Genomic DNA, 20065 nt, shown 5'->3' with positions numbered 1-20065 from the left:
AAATAATCAACCCGGAGATCAGAAAGGAATGTTGTGTACTAATATACTGTATGTCCAAAAGTATCCAGACACCAATTCTTCACGAATTCCATGGTGTTCAGTTGCACACACACAGTTTTTATAATCTCCATAGAAAAGCACTGCCAGTAGAATGGAATGCTCTGAAGCAGCTGCACATGAACTTAAGGGCACTATGCCCAATGCTAAGTGTCAGCTAGGGGTATAAAGTGCTTATGTTTTCTAGATTTGTACACATTATTTTCAGTGCCTACACATATCTGGCCTGATTTCAGTGGAGTCACTTGAGGGCTTTTTTGGGTTTCTTCAGCATATTTCCTGTAATGGAGAACTGACTGTTCAGTTTTTCTGTTTACACAACTAAATCAAGTAAATGTGGACACTTTTGTTGGTACTAAATTAGCAATGGAATACAGCACTAACTACATACGGTTGAGCTTGTATTATCTTTCTTTTATCATGTCTTTTCATTTTTCATGTTTTTGTGTTATGTAGTATTACAAATACTCAAATCATGGATACAATACAAATACATTAATATAGCAAACAAGTCTCAAATTCAAAGTGTAGGACAAAAATTAGGCAAGAAATGGGACAAGACTGTGATGAAGTATTTTATTTTATTGCCACAGATCATACAAGAGTTTCTGCACAGGGTAATTATACCTTCAGATCACATAAAATGTTATGTGAAAGGGAAAAAGGTGTAGAAGTCTCCTCATCTGGTCAGTTCTGGGCATTGTATGGGTCCATTTCCAGATGGTCTGTGGTCTAATTCTGCTGCCTAGACGGGCCTGTGGAAAAAAATACTTGTATGCTCAAAAAAATCACCCTCTTTTTCTGCCCAGCATGGTGCAGATTCCGTCAGGTATGTCAATTTTTAGGAAATATTTAATATTGTAAATTATTAATAACTGACCATTAAAAGTTATGACTGGGTTAGTATGTTGCATGCTTATAAAGGAGCATTTAGTCAACGTAGTATTACAAAGGATATCCAGTCTATTAGTCTTTTCTGCCAACTCACCATTATTCTGTAAAGCCTGCTCTAAGGAAAAGTCTGCCCTGTGAAAGGAAAGGACGAAGAACCAACACCTGTGTTAACTACATTGGCAACTCCAGGCAACCAAGACATACAGGCCAGTGACTGGAATTCCCCTTATTATCCTGAAGAAGTTCACCCAATTAAGCCCTTAAAACAATCTCTGACCCGTCATCAGTTCCTCCCAGGAGGTGGCGGTAGCTGTCAATCTCAGCCTCCAGCTTCATCTTTATGTTGAGCAGGGCCTGGTACTCTTCGGTCTGCCGCTCCACCTGTTCTCGTACTTTGGTCAGCTCAGCACCAAGTTGCTGGATGATCCGGTTCAGACGGGCCATTTCCCGCCCGTAACGACCATCTGCGTCCTTCAGAGTCTCTTCCAAAGAGAGGATCTGAGCAAAAGCCATTGAAATACATCAGTGTGACAGAGTCCTCAATAACAAAGGTACAGATCATTTGTTGAGTGTAATGGAGACCAGGGAGGGCTGTCATCAGAAATAAGAATATGTTTTCTGTACATGTCCAACACCATCCTGAGTTGATGGAAGTTTAAACACTTTGGTTGAAACACAAAGTACATATTTCCATAACAATAAGCCAACTCACAAATGTAAATAAATAACTAATTATTTAGTAAATCTTACTTTGTCAGGCATGTTTTCTATTATTGTTAAAATCTATTCCACCCCGGTAGTGGGGTAGGTTGTAACAATGGCACTCTGTATTTGAAACCAAACCATTTAGTGAGTAAGTAGTAAGTTTATACCTATCTGTTATTTGTAACAGAATACAGGTATTATATCACAGCTAGAAAGGTATTCTCTCCTCAGCCCTTTTATTACTATGGAGTGGTGGAAGTTACCGTGTTCTGCAGAGCCTGAATGTCAATTTCTCGCAGCTGTTTCTGTCGGCGAAGCTCATTGAGCTCAGTCCTGCTGCTCTGCAGACACTCAGTGTTCTTCGCCACCTCCACTTTGATGTTGTCAAACTGTAAAAAGGGTGAGAAAGTGTCTCAGAAAAAGCTCCAAATAAAAAGCTTACAGTGAATCTAGCTTTCCTCACAGACAATATTTAAGCTTACCTTGTTTCTGTACCACTCGTCGGTCTCCTCGCGGTTCTTAACGGCCAGCTTTTCATACTGAGCACGGATCTTGTTGACAGTGTCACTCAGATTGGACTGAGAGGAATCTGCTTCGACAGTCACACTGGACTCCTTGATTTTCTCCTTCAGCATAGCGACTTCCTTCAGAACGACGGGAAGAGAAGACTATTGAGTTTTGAGAACTTTGCAGTGGCACACTAAAGTATTTGGATGATTTAACTATTTAGCCAACTTCTGGTAAACTTTGATAAAGTTCTTTACTTTACTTAAACTAAAAGTGAACTTACGTCGCGGTGGTCTTTCTTGAGGTAAGCGAGCTCCTCCCTGGCGGACTCGATCTGACTTTCCAAATTGAGGCGCGCGATCTGCGTGTCATCAATGACTCTCCTCAGCTCGGCTAGCTCGTGCTCCACGCCCTGCCGCGCGATCCTTTCTGCCTCCAACCTGACAAGAAGCATAAAAAAGAAATTTAAGTCAATCGTAACAATCAGGTTTCACACCATTTGTTGATGTAAAGAGGACGTGAACTGATAAATTCGTCTTTTTGTTGTCAGCACTAGCTTGTCACTCCGGGAGCGCTAACGGTCCTACTGGGACCCGGTTGTGCCACAAACTCCCTGACTTGTTATTTTTATTACCTAATGTGCATGCTGGCTTTTATAACTTTCAGAATATAGAAAATACTGAAAAATGGTCGCTACTTGTTTTTGAAGTCTTCATTCGCCAGTTTGCTGTTGTCTATCTGCAGTAAAATGCGGGCGTTTTCCATGGTCTTCTCACGGACCTACAAACATAAAGTAATAGTCAGAAAGTGATTAAGTGAACTTTATATATGAACCCTAATCAATATTTTAGCTTAGCAAGTTAGGTAAAAATGTTGGTCGCTGATTGGTTTCTCACTTCCTTTCTGAGATCAGCCAGCGGTTTCTCTATCTCATCCCAGTCCCGGTCGGCTGTCTGGCCCCTCTTTTCCAAGATCTCTCTGATCTGCTCCTCCAGCTCTTGGTTGGATTTCTCCAGTTTTCGCACTCTGTTCAGGTAGCCGGACAGACGGTTGTTGAGGTTCTCCATGGTCTTCTTGTCGTCGGTGGGTGCAGGACCTGAGGCTCCGCTGCCCGGAGCCTGAGGCTGGCTCTCCGGGCGGAGGGCGTTTCTCAGGTTCTGCAGGCTGGACACGGAGGCCCGGGCGCCCTGACCACCCGCTCCGCCAAACATACTGCTGGCACTGCTGCGAGACATGCTGATGGGGGCTGCGGGGGGGCGAAAGGACAGAGCAGCGTAAAATCACACTCAAGTAAATGTATCGTTACATCAGTGGCCTTGCCTAGCACAAAGCTGGCTTAGCAAAAAACTAGAGTCTTTAAAACTCTTGTTTTTTCCAGTTTCAGCTGACTTACTAGTATATTCTTTCTAAATGTGCAAAATTTAAGACTGTAAATTGGTCAGTTTTGAAGTCATTTTTAGTGGAGAATCAAGTAAATGATTAAACAAACACGGTAACACATAAATCCATGACAGGTCAAAGTGTTGCTACGTAAATAAAATAAGGACTAAAGTGGAAATGAAAGTAGCTAGAAGTTAAAAAACAAAGAAACTATGAAGTATTAGGTGAAAAGTACAGAATTTCCTATCTATCAACACAGAAATTGAGGTTTGTTAGGTGCTGTTCTTCTCTTTTCTTGCTACTCTTGGTCTAGAATAAAATGCTAAAGCTCAAAAGTGAGAGGTGAGAGCAAGTACAGCAGGCCAGGTGCTGAACTAACAGAACAGAATGAAATGAAACGCTAAAGAGCGAACTATGAGCTATATAATTCTTTTCTTACAAATATTCTTGAATATAAATACAAGCCTTACACAGAAAACTGCAAATCCATCTCTTTAGTGCATGGAGCTGAGCAAATGGAACGAGTCAGTACTCACCTCAGGTAACAGAGAAGTGATAGAAAGCAAAGAAGACACAGCCTGGAACTCTGGCCTCTAACCAGCTTTTAGCCTTTATGCCCTGCAATGGGTGTTTTTATACAGAACCATATCTGATTCGTGCAGATGCCACTGGAAAAATGACGCCCACACACCAGTCAAACAGGTTTTTGGGGTGAAAAAACAGGTTCTTATGCCATCCTCTCCACATCTTCCTCAAAGAACATAATTCATGATGGGAGGTCCTTGCTTGCCCTTAATAAACAGGTGCTACTCTCAGTTCCTCTGCACATCCACTCTTCTCTTCTTGAAGCACTTCTCCTCCCAGCAGTTACCTCCAGCACAATGGCTACGAGAAGCAGACCTGGTTTCAGCAGCCAGTCATACTCACCCTCTCCATCCAGGGGCTACCCGAGTATTCCTTCCACCAACCTGGACCCGCTGCTTAACTCACCTCCAGTCTCCAAAGTGGACCCTCTGGACCAGCAAGCCAAGACTAAGGAGAAAGATCAGATGGTTGGACTCAATGACAAGTTTGTCGCATTCATTGACAAGGTAAAGAGACACATTTTTTCCAGAAATTCCATAGAAAGGAACTAAAACATTGTTACAGTTACACAGGGTACACTGTTTTCAATACTTATTTGCTTATTTCAATTCCTTGTTTTTTTTTTCTATGTGTATTTGTTCCACTCAGTTATATCTCTGTCGTTCTGTGCCTCAGGGCTTAACTGGGCAGGTCTGTTAGTGAACTCAAGAGAGGAGATGTGAGGGCTTCCGAAAACAAACAAATAAAGATGCAGTGTCGATCTTGAACACTAGGTGTCGCCATGTCATAAAACATCACTGCTGACAAATTAACATTGAAAGCAAATATGTGTTTAATTTAGGGATGAGCTAAATAAAGTCACTGCACAATGTATCAACTACATCACTGTTCCCATGAAAGGGCCCATATCCTACATATTTGCATTTTGCGTCTGACCATTTAACAGCCTCTCTTTGCTCTTTAGAATTTAGAATCTACTGTGATTAGCTGCTCTGTGTTGTATCTCATTCAAAAAGCAGTCCAGGCTGATAGACTCCTTATACTTTCAAAGTGAATGGGCAGAGCTAAAATGTCATAGGCATATGGGAATGTATTACATGGGAATGTGTGATATCACAAAAACAATGAATTCAACATGGGCTGTTTTTTCTATTGTGCTTTCATAAGTGAATTTTAAAGACTGGGGAGTGTGTGTTTTGATACTTTAACAATGTTTACGTCCTTTATCAAATGTTTAGTGAAGAAAATTTGGTTTTCCATGATATCTGCCCATTAAAAGTGCCATTCACTTGTAAGCTAAAATGCCAAAATGGTACAACTACATTGACAGAGTCGTAACATATTTATTTTTTAGTGACTATGTACGGTAAAGTAATAGTGTCAGAAAGCACTTAAAGCTTGTTTCATTAACATAATTAATGCTGGTTGTGTAGGGCCAGTAACTCTATGTTTGGTCCCAAATAAAAAGGACCCACCTTATAATGTAATCTCAACTAAATCATGTAATTCACATTTTACAGTATTTGTCTTGAACATTAACAACCGTAAATATGTTTTCATGGAAACTCTAGGTTCGTCATCTAGAGGAAGAGAACAAAATCTTAGAAACCCGGCTGAAAATTCTGCTGGAGCAGGATAGCTACAAGGGGAACATAGACGACATTGTGAAAGAAGTAGGAGCAGATCTAAGGCGACAGATTGAGGGGCTTGACCGAGACCGGCAGAAATTAGAGTCCGAGCTGGTGAAGTCAGACGAGGAGGTGAACAACACCCGAGTCAGGTGGGTGCGGGTCATTGACTGACACCTGGGGGGGAGTTGCAAGCGTACTGAGTATTTACAACAGAGTGTTTCAGAGGCACCTAAACAGTTATTTATTTAAGCTTTAGAGAAATCTCAGTTCCTCCTATTCCTGGAAATCCAGATGTCTACTTTATGAGCAGGTGCATAGTGTTGAATGTTGTGTCCACAAGTTTGGTTTCTCCATTTTAAGAACTTTCAAGAGACATGATCTTCCGTAGCAATTACATAAACAATTGCTGTCCAGTGAGCCATGAAAGGAGGGGTTGGGTGCAGAAACACTCTGGTATGTGCTCCGTGTTGGGAGCAGTGCACAGAGCGGCAAGAGCAGGCCAGCATTAAAGCCATCCATCTAGCCTGTGCTTCCGCAGCTTTGGTCTGTTTCCACTCAGTGTTGGCACTGTTTTCTTCCCTTGGCCACAAGGTCAGCACAGCCTCCAGAGCTTAGCAACACTTGCGTCTTTCCTCTGAACTGTCCTCTCAACGTATTCTCCATTTAACAGTTATGAGGATGAGATCCAGAAGAAGACTGACCTGGAAAATGATTTTATTCTCACTAAGAAGGTAAAGAAATTTCATACAGAATATTTCTATTCAAGACTTCTCAGTGTGCCATGGTGAATGCCCCCGCCTGTTACAATGGGCGCTCTTATGTTTCTGTTCTGCAGGATGTAGATGACGGCTATCTGCAGAGGGTGCACCTGGAGTTGCAACTGGAGGACATCATGAGAGAGCTGGATTTCTTAAGGCGCGGATTTGAGGAAGTTAGTGTCATCACAGTGACAATTAGGGGGTTTTATTTTGTTCAATGGCTGTATACCGATTTTAATGTTTACCTGCGTTCATCCTTTCCTTGGTGCTGTGTGCTTGATGGCTGGTCTCTGACTCTCACTCTGCAATAGGAGATAAAGGAACTGCAGTCTCTGATCCGCAATGAGACGGTGGTGATTAAGACCGGCAACTCTCGAAACCTGGACATGGATGAAATCCTGAATTCAGTCAAGGCCCAGTATGAGGACATGGCTGCTCGCAGCCGGGAAGAGGCTGAGCAGTGGAACAGGAGGAAGGTCAGTGAATTCCTGGCCATGACCTCACTCTGAGAGCGATCATGCATAATAGGCTTGATATTTCAATGTTTTTGGAGTTCACTGGGTTTTTCCAGCTTTGTGAAGTGCTCAGTTCTGAAACGTAATACTACAGTATTAATACTACAATGTAATGTGACAAGCTGTGGTTGACTGGTGGTTACCCACACATCGCTAGGTCTGGATAATTCAAGTCCAAAAACATTGTCAGTTCATTGTCAGTAATCTATTCCAGACCTCCTGCAATAGATTACTGCTGATACATCCCATAGAAGCCCTTCAGCAATATCCTATAGATAAAAATTACTTTTACAAATAGGTTATGGACATGTATGTTATGTGATTCCACAGATGGATGACATGGTGCTAAAAGCAGGGAAGCACGAACAAGATGTGAAAGAAATCAGAAAAGAGATCTCCGAAATCCAGAGAAGCATTCAGAGGCTCATCGCAGAGATTGAAGCCCTCAAGAAGAAGGTATAACTCTTCATAACAATGGCTTTAATTTTCAAGTGCCATAATTGTAATCAGCCAATATTCATTCCTTACGTGACCATTTACCAGTTTATTTTTATTTTTTCCAATTAACTTGCTGTCCAAGTAGACATGGACTGCATTTGGATGCTGTTTGTACACATTCGCAGGCCACCAGCCTGTGTTTAGTGTGTTTTGTAACCTGCAAAGTGTGAAATTTAGGTAAAAAAACAAATAAATACAATTTAAAAAGAGTTGTTGATTTTGCTGCCTGTTGCAGTAATACACTGGCCAGTTAAAACTGGACTAAAAACATGCCATCAGCAAAAACAATCCGCAAAAAACAAATTTGGCTATAAAGAAGTAAGCCATATATATCCACAATGGTGCACCTCTACCAGAAACCCAAAGTGTCTTTTTCTGTCTCTGTATTATCCACATCATTGATTCAAGGTTAGCTTTTGTTTGCTTGTTTCAAATTTGTTCCTGCATATCCTTTGAAGAAAATCAGTCTGGAGGATGAAATAAGGAACTCAGAAGTGGGCGGGCAGCAGGCTCTGGACGATGCTCGGGAGCAGATTGCTCAGCTTGAGGATGCGCTCCGCAGGGACAAACAACTGATGGCACGGCAGGTGCGCGAGTATCAGGAGCTCATGAACCTCAAGCTGGCCCTGGATATTGAGATCGCCACCTACAGGAAACTTCTGGAAGGAGAGGAGATGAGGTACAGTGGTTTTTGAACAGGTCCACTGGGCTGTATTGGACTATTTTTTTGTTTTGGCATGAATGGTTTATACTGTCTGTCTGAGCAGAGTTCTCATTTTTCTTCTTGTTTCACCTATAGATTGGCTGAGCATCGGCGTGATCAGCTTGGTAAGAGTTTTTTTTTTCTTTTAACTATTACTACCTCTTCTTTACATTGCCACGCATGCGTACACATCTTCATTTAATTAAATTAACATTTTTAATCACATTTTTAATCACATTCACACAGCTACGTCACAAATCCAGATCCGGGGCGTAGGCTGTGCTATGCCACTGTCACGCTAAAGTAAACTTGTCTCATCTTTTGCTCAGATTTCTAAAATCAAACCAAAAAACCATCCCCCGTCCTTGCTTATGCAGACGTCAAGGCCCCAAAGTCCTGGTCAAGTGAGGTGCCTTCACAAATCTACTCTCCTGACGAAGCCAAGTGCCTGATTATAAAAATTGAAGTCAAGGATGGCCACGTGATCTCTGAGAGTTCACAACTTCTTTAAGGATTCTGCTTGCTGCCACAGTACTGATATTTGCTTTAAAGCAGTGGTATTTAACCCCAGTCCTTGGTTGACTCTGCAGATTCTGTAGTGTCTTCCCTTCATTTATAAGCCAGATTTAATTAAATAAGATTCTGAGTAATTGGATGATGAATTGAACTAGGAGCAAGATTTAACAAACTGTATAATAGGGCTGCACAATACGCCATTAGTTAACCATTATTGTAATATTTACTTTTGCAGTACTGGTATAGCAGAAGGCTACAATATGCAAAAGCCCTTAAACACATCACATTTCCAAGATGACTGCTTATGTATTTTGATTAATCAAGGTATGTAATCCAACAAGTGGAAATTATAGGAATGTAGGTTAATCTTGCATTTTAATTTACTAATGCTGTTTAGTATTCCCCACAAAAATGAAAACATGTTTTCAGAAACACAAAAACTAAGTAAAGACAAAATTGTCCACAGGAAAACTAAACAGAAATACTGAGAAAAAAAAGTTTTTTTATTGTACCCTTATCAGCTACCTACTATTACAGCATTAATCATAATATTTAAAACTAAAACTGAAATTAAATGAAAACTAAACTAAAACTATTGCTTTTCCGAAAAATACCTATTCATACAGGCTTAAAACTAACAAACTAAACTGAAATCAAAAACCAAAATCAAAAACTAAATAAAAAAACAAACAAATGAAAGTTTCGAAACTATAACAACCCTGTCTACCCTCTTAATAACCCCACTACCCTCTTAGGTCTGGGTTTCAGGAGAGCCATTGGTGACCCTATACCTCTTTACTGCACCATGTCTTTTTGTTATTTCCTTACCATGTTCTTTGTTTGGTGAATGTAAAAGCAACATATACTTGAATGTCCTTAGGGAAATAAAAGGGAACTTTTACTCCTAACTATACAGCTGTGTGTCTTTTTTGTTCTGTTTATGTAAGCAATGATCTCATGGTGTAGGTCCTGGTCTTTGTCAGTCTGTAACAGTATAGGCATACAGTGTTTCCTAGAAACACTACTATACCTGGCTTTTTAAAAATCTTACTGAACATTCACTGTGAATGTAACTTGGAGGCCTAGACATGTTTGTTTGTGATTAGGAGGGTGATAGGGGAAGGTCTGTTTTAGAATACAGCACATGTACTTGGCTCTCAAACAGTGATATTGAGACCTGGAAAGAAATAAAACGATGAAGATGACAATTTCAGCAGCAAAATGTCTGGGACTACAGCCAATTTCACCCCACAACTTCACTTGCTCGCATACTTGCTATCACGCTTATGCCTATAAATATGAAATGACTGGTTTGTGATGCACCCCAGCACAAGTTTTGCAGGATTTTAGTATGCATTGTAAAATAGAATATAAAAAGAAATAGATGTTTCTTCCGGATTCAAACATCACACAGATTGAACAGCCCGTTAGTCAGTTTCATCGTTTTGGGCTTGCAAACGCTCTTTTAGAGCTCTAATTATTCACTTTGTCTTCCAGATGTCCAACATCATGTTTTGACTTAATTTGCAACGGAATGCAGACCAAGATGTTTGGTTTATTCCATAAGTTAACTCAACCATTAACAAGTTCTAAAAGTTTTGAAAGGAGACAATCTTATTTTGCTAATCACACAATGGAAATGGTTAATTACTCAGCATAGGAGACTCTATTTAAAACTGTTTACACAACCCCCTTCAGCATTTTAACTTACTGTGTCTTTTTGTCCTGCATGAAGTGTTATGTAAGTGTTATGAGAAATCCTCATCACAGGGTCACCCTAACTGAAATCAGGCCCCCTTCAGACAATCTTAGATTTGCTTAATACTTAAAGGAAATATCACTGTACCCAATAGATAGTGTGCAGAAATTTAGGCTTGTATCGTCTTTGGCTTATGAGATGCAGAGGCTTTAAAAGTGAGTATGGCCTTAATTTTTGTTTTTTAATTTGACAAGTCATTGGTGTAGAGACAGAAAAGGCCAAATTTGCTCCAGTACATTTTCTAAATATTAAGAAATATGAGATATTGAGTAAGTCATTAAAAATGTCTCTATCTTTTATGCTTTGGTAGTTGAGGTAGAATTTCATTCTTCAAAATTTCTGTGTATTTCTATTGTTGAGATGTAAACAAAGAGGTTCGATGTGAAATGATCCATTCCAGAGAAACTTACTGACTGAGATTTCTTGACAGTGATGGGCATAGGATCCAGGGGTCTCAATTTTCTACAAAAATGCAGTAATTTTATTTACAATCCGAAAAGACCAGTGAACTTACACGTGTCTTCTAAGTTTATTACAAGCCCAATTCCAAAAAAGTTGAGTTAGTAGGTAAAATGCAATAAAAAAACAGAATGCAGTGACTTATAAAACTACTTTGACCCGTTTTTGAACAAAAACAATACAAAGACAAGATATTTCATGGTTTATCTTATCAATTTCACTGTTTTTCTGTAAATATACACTCTTTCTGAAATTGATTCCTGCAACTTGTTCTAAAAAAGCTGGACAGAAGCTAATTTAAGATTAAGAATATTATAAAATGTTTAAAAACATCTTAAGCAGGTAATGCAATCATGCTTGAATTTAAAAGGAGCACCCAGGAAAGGCCAATTCCTTTGTGAGCAAGGATGGGTCCAGGCTCACCACTTTGCCAAAAATGAGCAAAAAATCCACATAACGTTCCTCAGCCAGGGATTGCAAGGACTGTAAGTATTTCACCCTCTACAGTGCATAATATCATCCAAAGATTTAGGGAATCCAGGGAAATCTCTTTGTGCGACCATTTAGACCTCACTGCGTTAAAATCCGTCATGTTTCTGTGATGGATATCACCACATGGGTTCAGGAATACTTTGAAAAATTCTTGTCAATAAATACCGTCTCTCAACTGCCCAACTACAAATTAAGACTGTACTATGCACAGTGGAAGGTTATTAGTGGGTAACCTGCACATACGTGAAGGGACCATTACCACTGAACACAGGCCCTGTACAGTTGCACAGCTGAACACTTGTATACCAAAAGAATGGGAAAAATTTTGCTTTCAAAACTGGATCAGTTTGTGTCTTCAGTCTCCAACTGACTATTAAAGGCTGTTAAAAGGAAATGTGATGTAACAGAGTGGAAAAACTGCTCCTGTCCAAACTTTGTTAGAACATTTGCAGACATCAAATTTGAGCATATATTTATTAAAACAAAGTTCATAAGGTAAAACAATATAAATAGTTTTCAATGAAATGCAGGTCAAACTGAATCACTGCTTTCTGTTTTTATTAGTATTTCCCATACTGTCCTAAGTTTTTTGAAATAGGGTTTGTACATGTAATGTTGGGAAAATACTACTTTTAAATTGAAAACTGCAAGCATTATGGCCACACCCACTTTTTAAAGACTCAAAATGCTATTATTTCCTGTGTGAATTAAGCAAATGTGAGATGATCTTTTCTGAAATCTGGAGATTTGAAAGGGAATAAACCAGCAAGAAAGTATCAAGCCTCAAATCTTTTCAGTGAAATACAGAGGAGTATAACTCAAGTCTACAAAACAATTCACATATAATCTCTGTAGATCACTCTGCTCATTAATATATTGATATCCAATAATCCAGTGCCATCCACTGTCAATGCCCAGTTTTAACTGTGAAACATCTGAAGGTTAACATCCCTTTGTTGCTGCGTCCTGTGCCAGCGGTGCCACACCTTGCGCAACAGTCTCCTGGCAGGGTTGGTGTACTCCCTGTTGGCAAGACCCAAGAGGAGTGGCACTGTGGACATGCCACCCACACCAGTGCAAGAGAGCACAATGTGGGCAGTGCGGTTGACCTGTGGTTCATGATTCTGCAGGAAGACCATGCACAAATGTGTGTAGACGATGTACGGCAACCAGCAGGCAAGGAAGGCCAGGGAGACAGTGGCCACGCAGCGAGCATAGCGCAGCTCCAGCTTGCGCCGCTGCTCTGCGCTGTTCACGGCCCGCTGCTGCCGCTGAATGTCCCTCATCTGACCCCGTGTGATCCACAGAACCCGGCCAGTCATGGCAGCAATGGAGACAATGGCAGGCACCAGCAGGCCATAAACCTCCAAGTAGATGAAGGTATCTGGAAAGACATTATGGTATATGCAACAGTTGTCTTTAGGTATGGCCACAGGACAGCCGGGGTGGACTGTGTCATTGGCTGCAGGACAGCAACCACTGCCGACCTTGTCAAGCCCATACCTGTTGTTCCAGCCAAAAGCGGGCAGCAAGGCATAGACCAGAGGGAGCAACCACACGGCCAGCAGGGCTGGAACAAAGCGGCTACGTGGCCAGAAGTGGCCTGGTAGCAGCGGGCTGACAATACTCAGGTAGCGCTCATAGTATACCAGCACCAGGTTAAAAATAAAGGCCAGGAATAGGAAGTTGGGGAAGATGTGTACCATCAGGCAGGAGGAGAAGCCAAGAGGACGGATCAGGCTCATCCAGGGGATAAAGGGCAAGGCCACGCCCATGCACAGATCAGCCACCAGCAGGCTCAGGTACAAGTAGTTACGGGGGTTGTGGAGCTGGCGAGTACAGGCAATGCCCAAAATGATCAGTAGATTGGCCAGGATGATGGTGGCGGACAGAGGCAGAGTGATGGCATAGATCAGCTGTGCTTCCTGTCCGTTGCTCCTCGTGTCGTTGCAAACCATGGTGGTCATTGTACATGCTTCCCGTTACTTCTACATCATCTTGCAATGAGAGGTCCACCCTGCATAGATACAAAGGGAAATATTTGGATATCATTGCTATGCTCTTGCTATGTTCTTACTGCAGTCAGAATGCACAGTAAAGCAACCAGGACTTCAAGAAAAGCCTGTTTGATTTTCAAAGGGACTCAAATTCAACCACTGATACATCTGACATGAACATGCCTATTCGCCTCTTGCATCACTGATGCAGGCTTTAAAGCAGGGGTGGGACTGAGGACCTGAGTCCATTCCAGTTTGCTGATTTCTTTGCACTAATACAACAACTAATCTTAGTAGTTAACTGAGGAGTTCAGTCAGGTGTGTTTACTCACTATTTTTAGTATTATTCACTATTTAAAGCTACACTATGCAAGATTTATGTGTTAAAATTGAAAAAAATCACATTATTGAGTCAAAAATTGCTAACATATGCTGGTCTTGTCTTGCTGTTAGTCTACCCATGGAAACAACAGCAAAATTAAAATAAAAATGTAACATGCAAAACGGAAATGTATTTGTATGTTTCCTTTTGAATTTCCCACTCCTATATACAATGTTGAGCTCAAAATGAAAATTCAAATTCAATGCTGTGATTTTAATTTGCCATATGGTATAGTATTGACATTTCATATACACAAAGATTTAGATGCTTTATGAGTAGATTTATTTAAATTGAAATGTATTTCCAGAACTGCATATTTATGTTTAATGTGATTATGCAATAACTGTGTCAAAATGATAAATAATGTAAGTTATTTTATATGCACTTTCACTCTCTAATAATGCCTTTGCATTGCATTGTCAAAGAGAACACCAAGCTAGAAAGATTCAAATGTACATGGGAAACAGCGCTTCTCCTCTTGATAAGTATATACTGTCGCCTACTGTGCTCATTCTTTGTCAAAATTAACATTAATCCAGCATTGTGGGCTATTTTCTACTTTATACAGTGAACATCAGATGTGGTGGATACAGTGTTGTGTTTCACTTTATCTGTTACCAAAAATTTACTTATAAAATGATTTAGTTGTAATTGTACTGGTACACATAGACGTAAAAATTACACAACCACCTTGCGTTAGCAACAGCCGCTGCACCATGTCGGTGCCGCCTAATATTGCAACCAAATTCAGTGCATTCCTGCTTTTCTTTTTAAAATGAATATTACAAAAATCACATGTGTGTGTGACACAGTGGGCTGCTTAATGTTAGCCAGCTGATAAAATCAGCTGCAATATTCATTCAAAAGTCGGAGCTGCTGTTTCAGATTTGTTGGGGGCTTTTCAGACCACATCAGACGTCTATATGTATTGATGTCAGAGAGCAAGCAATTTTTCTCTCTTGTCCACTTCGTGTTGAATAAAGACAGGCATATGCAGAGTGCAGTGAGTCTATGTGTGTAAATAAGTACAAAGATACAGAACTTAAATGTTCCAGTTCAACTTTTGCATCTTTGTAGTCTCCACACCTAGATATGCCACAGTCAGGCATTTTCAAACTGAATTATGTCTTTAAGGAAAGGTCTTGTCCCACAGCTGGTGCGACTGTGGCAAGCGCTACAGGCCTAACAATGATGCTAACTATTAGCTGTCTATTATTAGACAGTTGGCAAACTAGTGGCCAGCAGTTAGGACTGGTTGATTGCAGAAGGGGTTTTTCCTTTGGTCATATGACGTATGCATAATGCATGTTAGGTGTTCAAAGAAGAAAACACTGATGGATGAAAATACAAACAAAATCATGGAGTCCAGCAAAACTTTAAGGCTGTGAGATACCATTCTGTGCTACAGACCACTGCATTCAGTCCGAAAGAATGCTTTTACTGTTGTGTTATATGCAAGTCATACATGTTTTGTTGATTTTCTAAGTAAATAAGCAGAGACCTCACTTTTGTACATTTAAATATGACTATTTAGATGCTGAATTTGAATTTTAAGCTGCACAATGTAAGATTTTTTTTTTTTTGTTAAAACTAAAGGAAGGGTGGCCAGTGCTATCCTAGCATGAAGTATAGGCCCCTACTGGTCACTCTATTATGAAAAGTAAGACATGCTACTTATGCATGTTGCCTCAAACTATACATTTCCACTACAGAGGTCTCCAAATCCCCAAATCTCGCATAATGCAGCTTTAACATAGTGGCAGGGGTCATAAAATGTGGCCTGTGCAAAACTTATTGTACACTTTATATTTTATGGTTTTTCCACATATGTTAGTAAATAAATAGAAACTAAAATTTGCAATACTAATGTCATATTTACATTTGTTCCCTGTACAGGATGTTTTAACTTTTTTTTACTTAGAAAATCAACAAAGCAAATCAACAAATGGAATTTGACTGGGGGGGTGCTTTTGCATACAACTGAAATGACAAATAACAAAATAAATGCTAGTTTTATATTGGAACTAAAAATCTAATGCTGCTAAAGAAACGTCATGGAAGTTTATGCCCCACCAATTTGCATTATGCAAACTGCATGCCGCACTATGACCATAAACAGTCCTCAGTTGTTCAGTAATCTCCAACAGACTTGCTTATGTACTTCCAGCATGACAGTTATCCATAAAAATGGACAAAATTATGGATCAAATTCAGGCTGCTGCTACTGTGCTTAGCTATGTGACACTCATTTTAATAGATACAATTAAATAGATGAAAAAATGAGAATTTGGATTATGGTACAATTACGTTCCCTGACTAAGATGAGATGCCCCTACTGAGATGTACCTTTGAGGGTCCCACCCCAGTGACAAGAGGGGTACTGCCTCAGTGACAGTTTAATACCTTTTTTCTGAAAGCGCAGAAGTTATGATCAGCTTTGTGTTTCAATGAAATATGATCTGACAGAATGACAGAGGGAGCAATTATAACGAAAAGTCAAGGCATTACAAGAGACATGATTTATAATCAAACTAAAGTTGGTTAACGAGCTACAACACACACAAAAAGATAAATGACGACCAATAATGTTGAGACAGTTTACTTAATTAATGCTTCATGATAGCTCTGTGGCATAACTGTGACATGTAAACATTTAGAAATGTAACTACAGCTATGTTGTCGGACAGGAAAAGAAAACAACTTTTTAAAAAAGCTAGGACACGTTTGATGCATTTTGACAAGATTATATGCGTTTGTGGTAGAACATTGCTGGCTTGTCTTGAATTGCAGTTGGAGGCAGCTGCATACTGAAGCTGCATACTGCTTTCCTTAAAGTCAAAAAATTCAAAGGGAGCAAGTAACCAAATAAGTGCAGAATATGTGATACAGTACAAAAACCTCTGTGTGTTTTTGTTCAGCAGTGATACAGGCAGCCTTGTCAGATTGATCTGGCTTGTAGACCACACACTGTGCGTGGATCTTTGAATTATCTACACAGGGAAGCTCTGATGTTACATATCTCTCATTCTGTTTTTCCTTCTGACATCTCTGGCATATTGTGCATCTCTGATCAACAGTCAAGCTCCATAAACTCATGAGCAGCTCTAGAAGTTTAAAAATATATAAAAAGTAAAGAAATTCAATGTTTGCTGATTTTCTAAGTACAAATAAGTTAACACATCATCTTCAGAGAACACACTCCTGCACATTTTAATGTAACATACTGGAAAATAAATAAAACATAAAATGTGCCCTGTGCAAAAGTAATGCTTTTCCCATAAAAATCCACAAAACGTCATTTTTTACAGGGATATTGAAACTTTTGCACACAGCTGTATATGTAGTGCCTTGGATGTCATTTTAATAGCACCATCATGGTGGTTATAAATTGTGAGTGTTTATGTCTTTGGAAACAAAACTTTCTTTTTGGTCTTCATTAAGTTATGAAATCCTGGTTTTTCAGCAGTGTTAGTGGACATCATATCATTGGTGAACCTGCAACTTGTTTGTTTAAAATGTAGTAAAGGTATTTCAAAGTGTCCATGACATCAATACCATGTTTGTTAAATATTGCAGTATACCTTAATATTGAATATCAGAATATTAAGATGTTTTATGCAAGCCAACACTGGGCTCAGCTGCATAAAACACCTTAAGTATTTATCTTAAAGTAAATGTTTTAGGGATACAATTAAATCTGTAATTTTAAATGAAAAATTCACAACTGTCAAAAATCAGTGCTGAAATGTGGGGTTTAAAACCCAATTATCAATTTGGGTTTTTTCACTTTCCACTTTGCACCAGGATTTTACACTAAGCTCAGTTAAAGTAAAGGGAAAAGTTATTTTATGCAAGTGACACTGGGGTTATTGTTTGTAAATAGGTAAGTTTGACAAGTAATGATTATATGTAAACTACGTTACATATGTAGGCCTCAGATGACAAAGTTCTCCAATAGTTGTGTAACTTCACTGTTGCAAATATTCAATATTCAAAATTTTGGTCAAACTGCATGTTCAGTTGTGACAGTAAGTTAACGCATCGTTTACAGGGAGCAAACTTTAATATGGCATTTTTCTGCCTCTTTTAGTGCACGAGCCATATCTTATGTTCTATTTTTTCCAAATATGTTCAGTTCAGCAAATGAACAGTAACTGCACCTTAAAGTGTGCAGAAGTGTGTTCTCTATAAAGAATGTATTAACTTATTTTCAGTTACGAATTCAGCAAAACATGTCCTTCAGCCAAATCTTTGCATACAACTGTATCCTAGTTCATTTCATTTAACTAATATTGCATCTATTTCCATTTGACAATGAAATGCAAGGCACAGGGAACCATGTAAACATCTAATTACAGTTTCTGAGAAATGGTTCGTGTGTCACTACCTGGGAGAGTGGACATCAAAACGATGTAAAACCTATTCCTCATAAACAGCCCATTTGCCAGGTTTATAGCAGCCATGAAAAAGGAACTCATAAAGCATAAATCCTCCTCTGTATTTACAAACACTTAACCAAATGTCACCCCTTTGGAACGTATTCCAAAAAACAAAGAAGGAGATAAGGATAAAAACTTACCTTTTTCATGTGAAGCATACAGCAGTGGACAAAAAACCCCAAGAAACCCATCAGCTCTTCATTACCATGGAGACTAGTGTGGCAGGGGTCAGGCAAGAAGGTCGTACACCAGCCATCAGGCAAGCCAATACAGAGACTACATTTGTAAAGTCCTCCTTTTCTTCATGTTAGGTTTTCTTTTCATCCTGATGCTGCTGAATCCTTTTTTTGCCACAAGCAGACAAAAGCTGCAGTGAGGATAGCACTCAGAGAGGAAGCACTCAGCAGGCAGAGCAGACTGTGAAGTGGATGTGTGTGAGCGGACCTACAGAGGATGAGCAGACTTGTGAATTAAAGTGAAACTGCTGGAGGGTGCCTGTATATGATACACTAAACACATTTGTTACCTGACGCTTTTGCAGTGAACTCTGCCCGAGACCTTTAAACTACCGTAAACCAGATGCTGCAAAAGAGGAAAACATACAGGTTTAAAATGGAATTTAGAAGAGCATTTTTCCCCTCTGTGAGCAACATGGTACATTAGAGGTCGAGCAGCCACAGTTCACAGTCCAGAGATGTTTACACAGTCCATTGTCACCGTTTGTTATAACTTACATAACAAAAGACTTACAACCAGAGACCTTCACCAAATCATTCTCTAAACTATTCTCTAAACAGCTCTCGTATAAACCAACAGCCCAATGAAAACGTTGCCAATATGTCTCGGTTTGGAGAATATGTATTTGCAAAAGATGGTCAAACAAAAGTGTCCACAGGAGATTTTCCTCATAATCATCTCCACCATCTGCAGTTTCACTGTCATTAGATAGTAAATAAAGCAGATAGTATCTGCAAGAGGGCCGTAAGACAGATGCTTCAACATTCAAGGGAGTAACTGAAGAGGGCTCATAATAATGTAGGGCTCCCATGATTAATCGATTAACCTTCGTTACTCTTTCTAAAAAGGAACCGATCAAAATTGACCTTTTTAATGAATCAACAACAAACAGTTGAGGCAGTTTGAAAGAATAACACAAATTCAAAATTCGTAGTAAGAAACACATTCATTTCATTCATTCACAGCACATTTTTGGTTTTATATATTCTTAATACAAGCTACTAGTTTTTAACTTCTATTTGTTTTTCTTGTTTTTTCCCAACTTAAGTATTCGGTTTTCTTTAAAAGGCTATGAATGAGATGCTATTGTTCAATTGAGCCCATCTTTATTTACTGCCATTTAAAAACATATATGAAAAATATATAATCAATAGTGAAAGCATAATATTTTAACACTTTTTTCTTTACTGTTCCTATTTACATGTGGTTTACTTAAACTTTCTTTTTTACCTTTTTAGTTCATGTCCCTGACCATGATGAGCACGAATCATCATTTCATATCATTTAAAAGACAAAAGTTGTCCTTCAAAGGCAAATTTTGGCTGCCTCTAAAATGGCTTCTGAGTTGTGATTACATCACTGTGCACCAGCAGGAAGAATAATACTAACCAGATATGTCATGTTTCACCTTCCACTCCCACCTATTGTCGAACAAAAACTGTCTGATTCAGTAACAGTACAGAAGGAAATATGATGTCATTACTGAATGATGCAGACTGTAATGGCCAACTGATAACTGGGGCAGTCAGTAGTGCTGTTTGCTGTCAAATT

The 20065-nt window shown here is 39.4% G+C and overlaps 3 protein-coding genes across 5 annotated transcripts; 1 reads left to right on the top strand and 2 right to left on the bottom strand.

Moving 5' to 3' along the window:
- Positions 1 to 619: 619 nt before the first annotated feature.
- LOC118808108 (keratin, type I cytoskeletal 18-like) lies at positions 620 to 4147 on the bottom strand. Of its 3 annotated transcripts, none has more exons than XM_036570539.1 (9): positions 4080 to 4147; positions 3060 to 3409; positions 2861 to 2943; positions 2447 to 2603; positions 2139 to 2300; positions 1920 to 2045; positions 1229 to 1449; positions 1046 to 1083; positions 620 to 812 (listed from the first exon to the last, which is right to left on the bottom strand). In XM_036570539.1, the coding sequence occupies exons 2-9, from the start codon at positions 3396 to 3398 to the stop codon at positions 790 to 792; spliced, it is 1149 nt and encodes a 382-aa protein (XP_036426432.1). In that variant the 5' UTR covers positions 3399 to 3409; positions 4080 to 4147; the 3' UTR covers positions 620 to 789. The 3 variants fall into 3 exon arrangements, with proteins under 3 accessions (XP_036426432.1, XP_036426433.1, XP_036426434.1); XM_036570540.1 differs by having other exon boundaries at positions 1046 to 1078; XM_036570541.1 differs by lacking the exon at positions 1046 to 1083.
- A 161-nt stretch (positions 4148 to 4308) lies between these two features.
- Positions 4309 to 8578, top strand: LOC118808109 (keratin, type II cytoskeletal 8-like). Its single transcript, XM_036570542.1, has 9 exons — positions 4309 to 4634; positions 5700 to 5908; positions 6430 to 6490; positions 6595 to 6690; positions 6829 to 6993; positions 7363 to 7488; positions 7989 to 8209; positions 8330 to 8358; positions 8563 to 8578. The coding sequence occupies exons 1-9, from the start codon at positions 4425 to 4427 to the stop codon at positions 8568 to 8570; spliced, it is 1125 nt and encodes a 374-aa protein (XP_036426435.1). The 5' UTR covers positions 4309 to 4424; the 3' UTR covers positions 8571 to 8578.
- Positions 8579 to 11132: 2554 nt separating this feature from the next.
- LOC118808110 (G-protein coupled bile acid receptor 1) lies at positions 11133 to 18729 on the bottom strand. The gene is made up of 2 exons (XM_036570543.1): positions 18418 to 18729; positions 11133 to 13476 (listed from the first exon to the last, which is right to left on the bottom strand). Exon 2 carries the CDS (start codon positions 13424 to 13426, stop codon positions 12380 to 12382), a length of 1047 nt encoding a protein of 348 aa, XP_036426436.1. The 5' UTR covers positions 13427 to 13476; positions 18418 to 18729; the 3' UTR covers positions 11133 to 12379.
- Positions 18730 to 20065: the final 1336 nt, after the last annotated feature.

This window comes from Colossoma macropomum, unplaced genomic scaffold, assembly GCF_904425465.1.
Source record: "Colossoma macropomum unplaced genomic scaffold, Colossoma_macropomum, whole genome shotgun sequence".
Lineage (NCBI taxonomy): Eukaryota > Metazoa > Chordata > Actinopteri > Characiformes > Serrasalmidae > Colossoma > Colossoma macropomum.
Note: the sequence above shows the minus strand (reverse complement) of the source record. Positions and strands in the feature narration are given on the sequence as shown.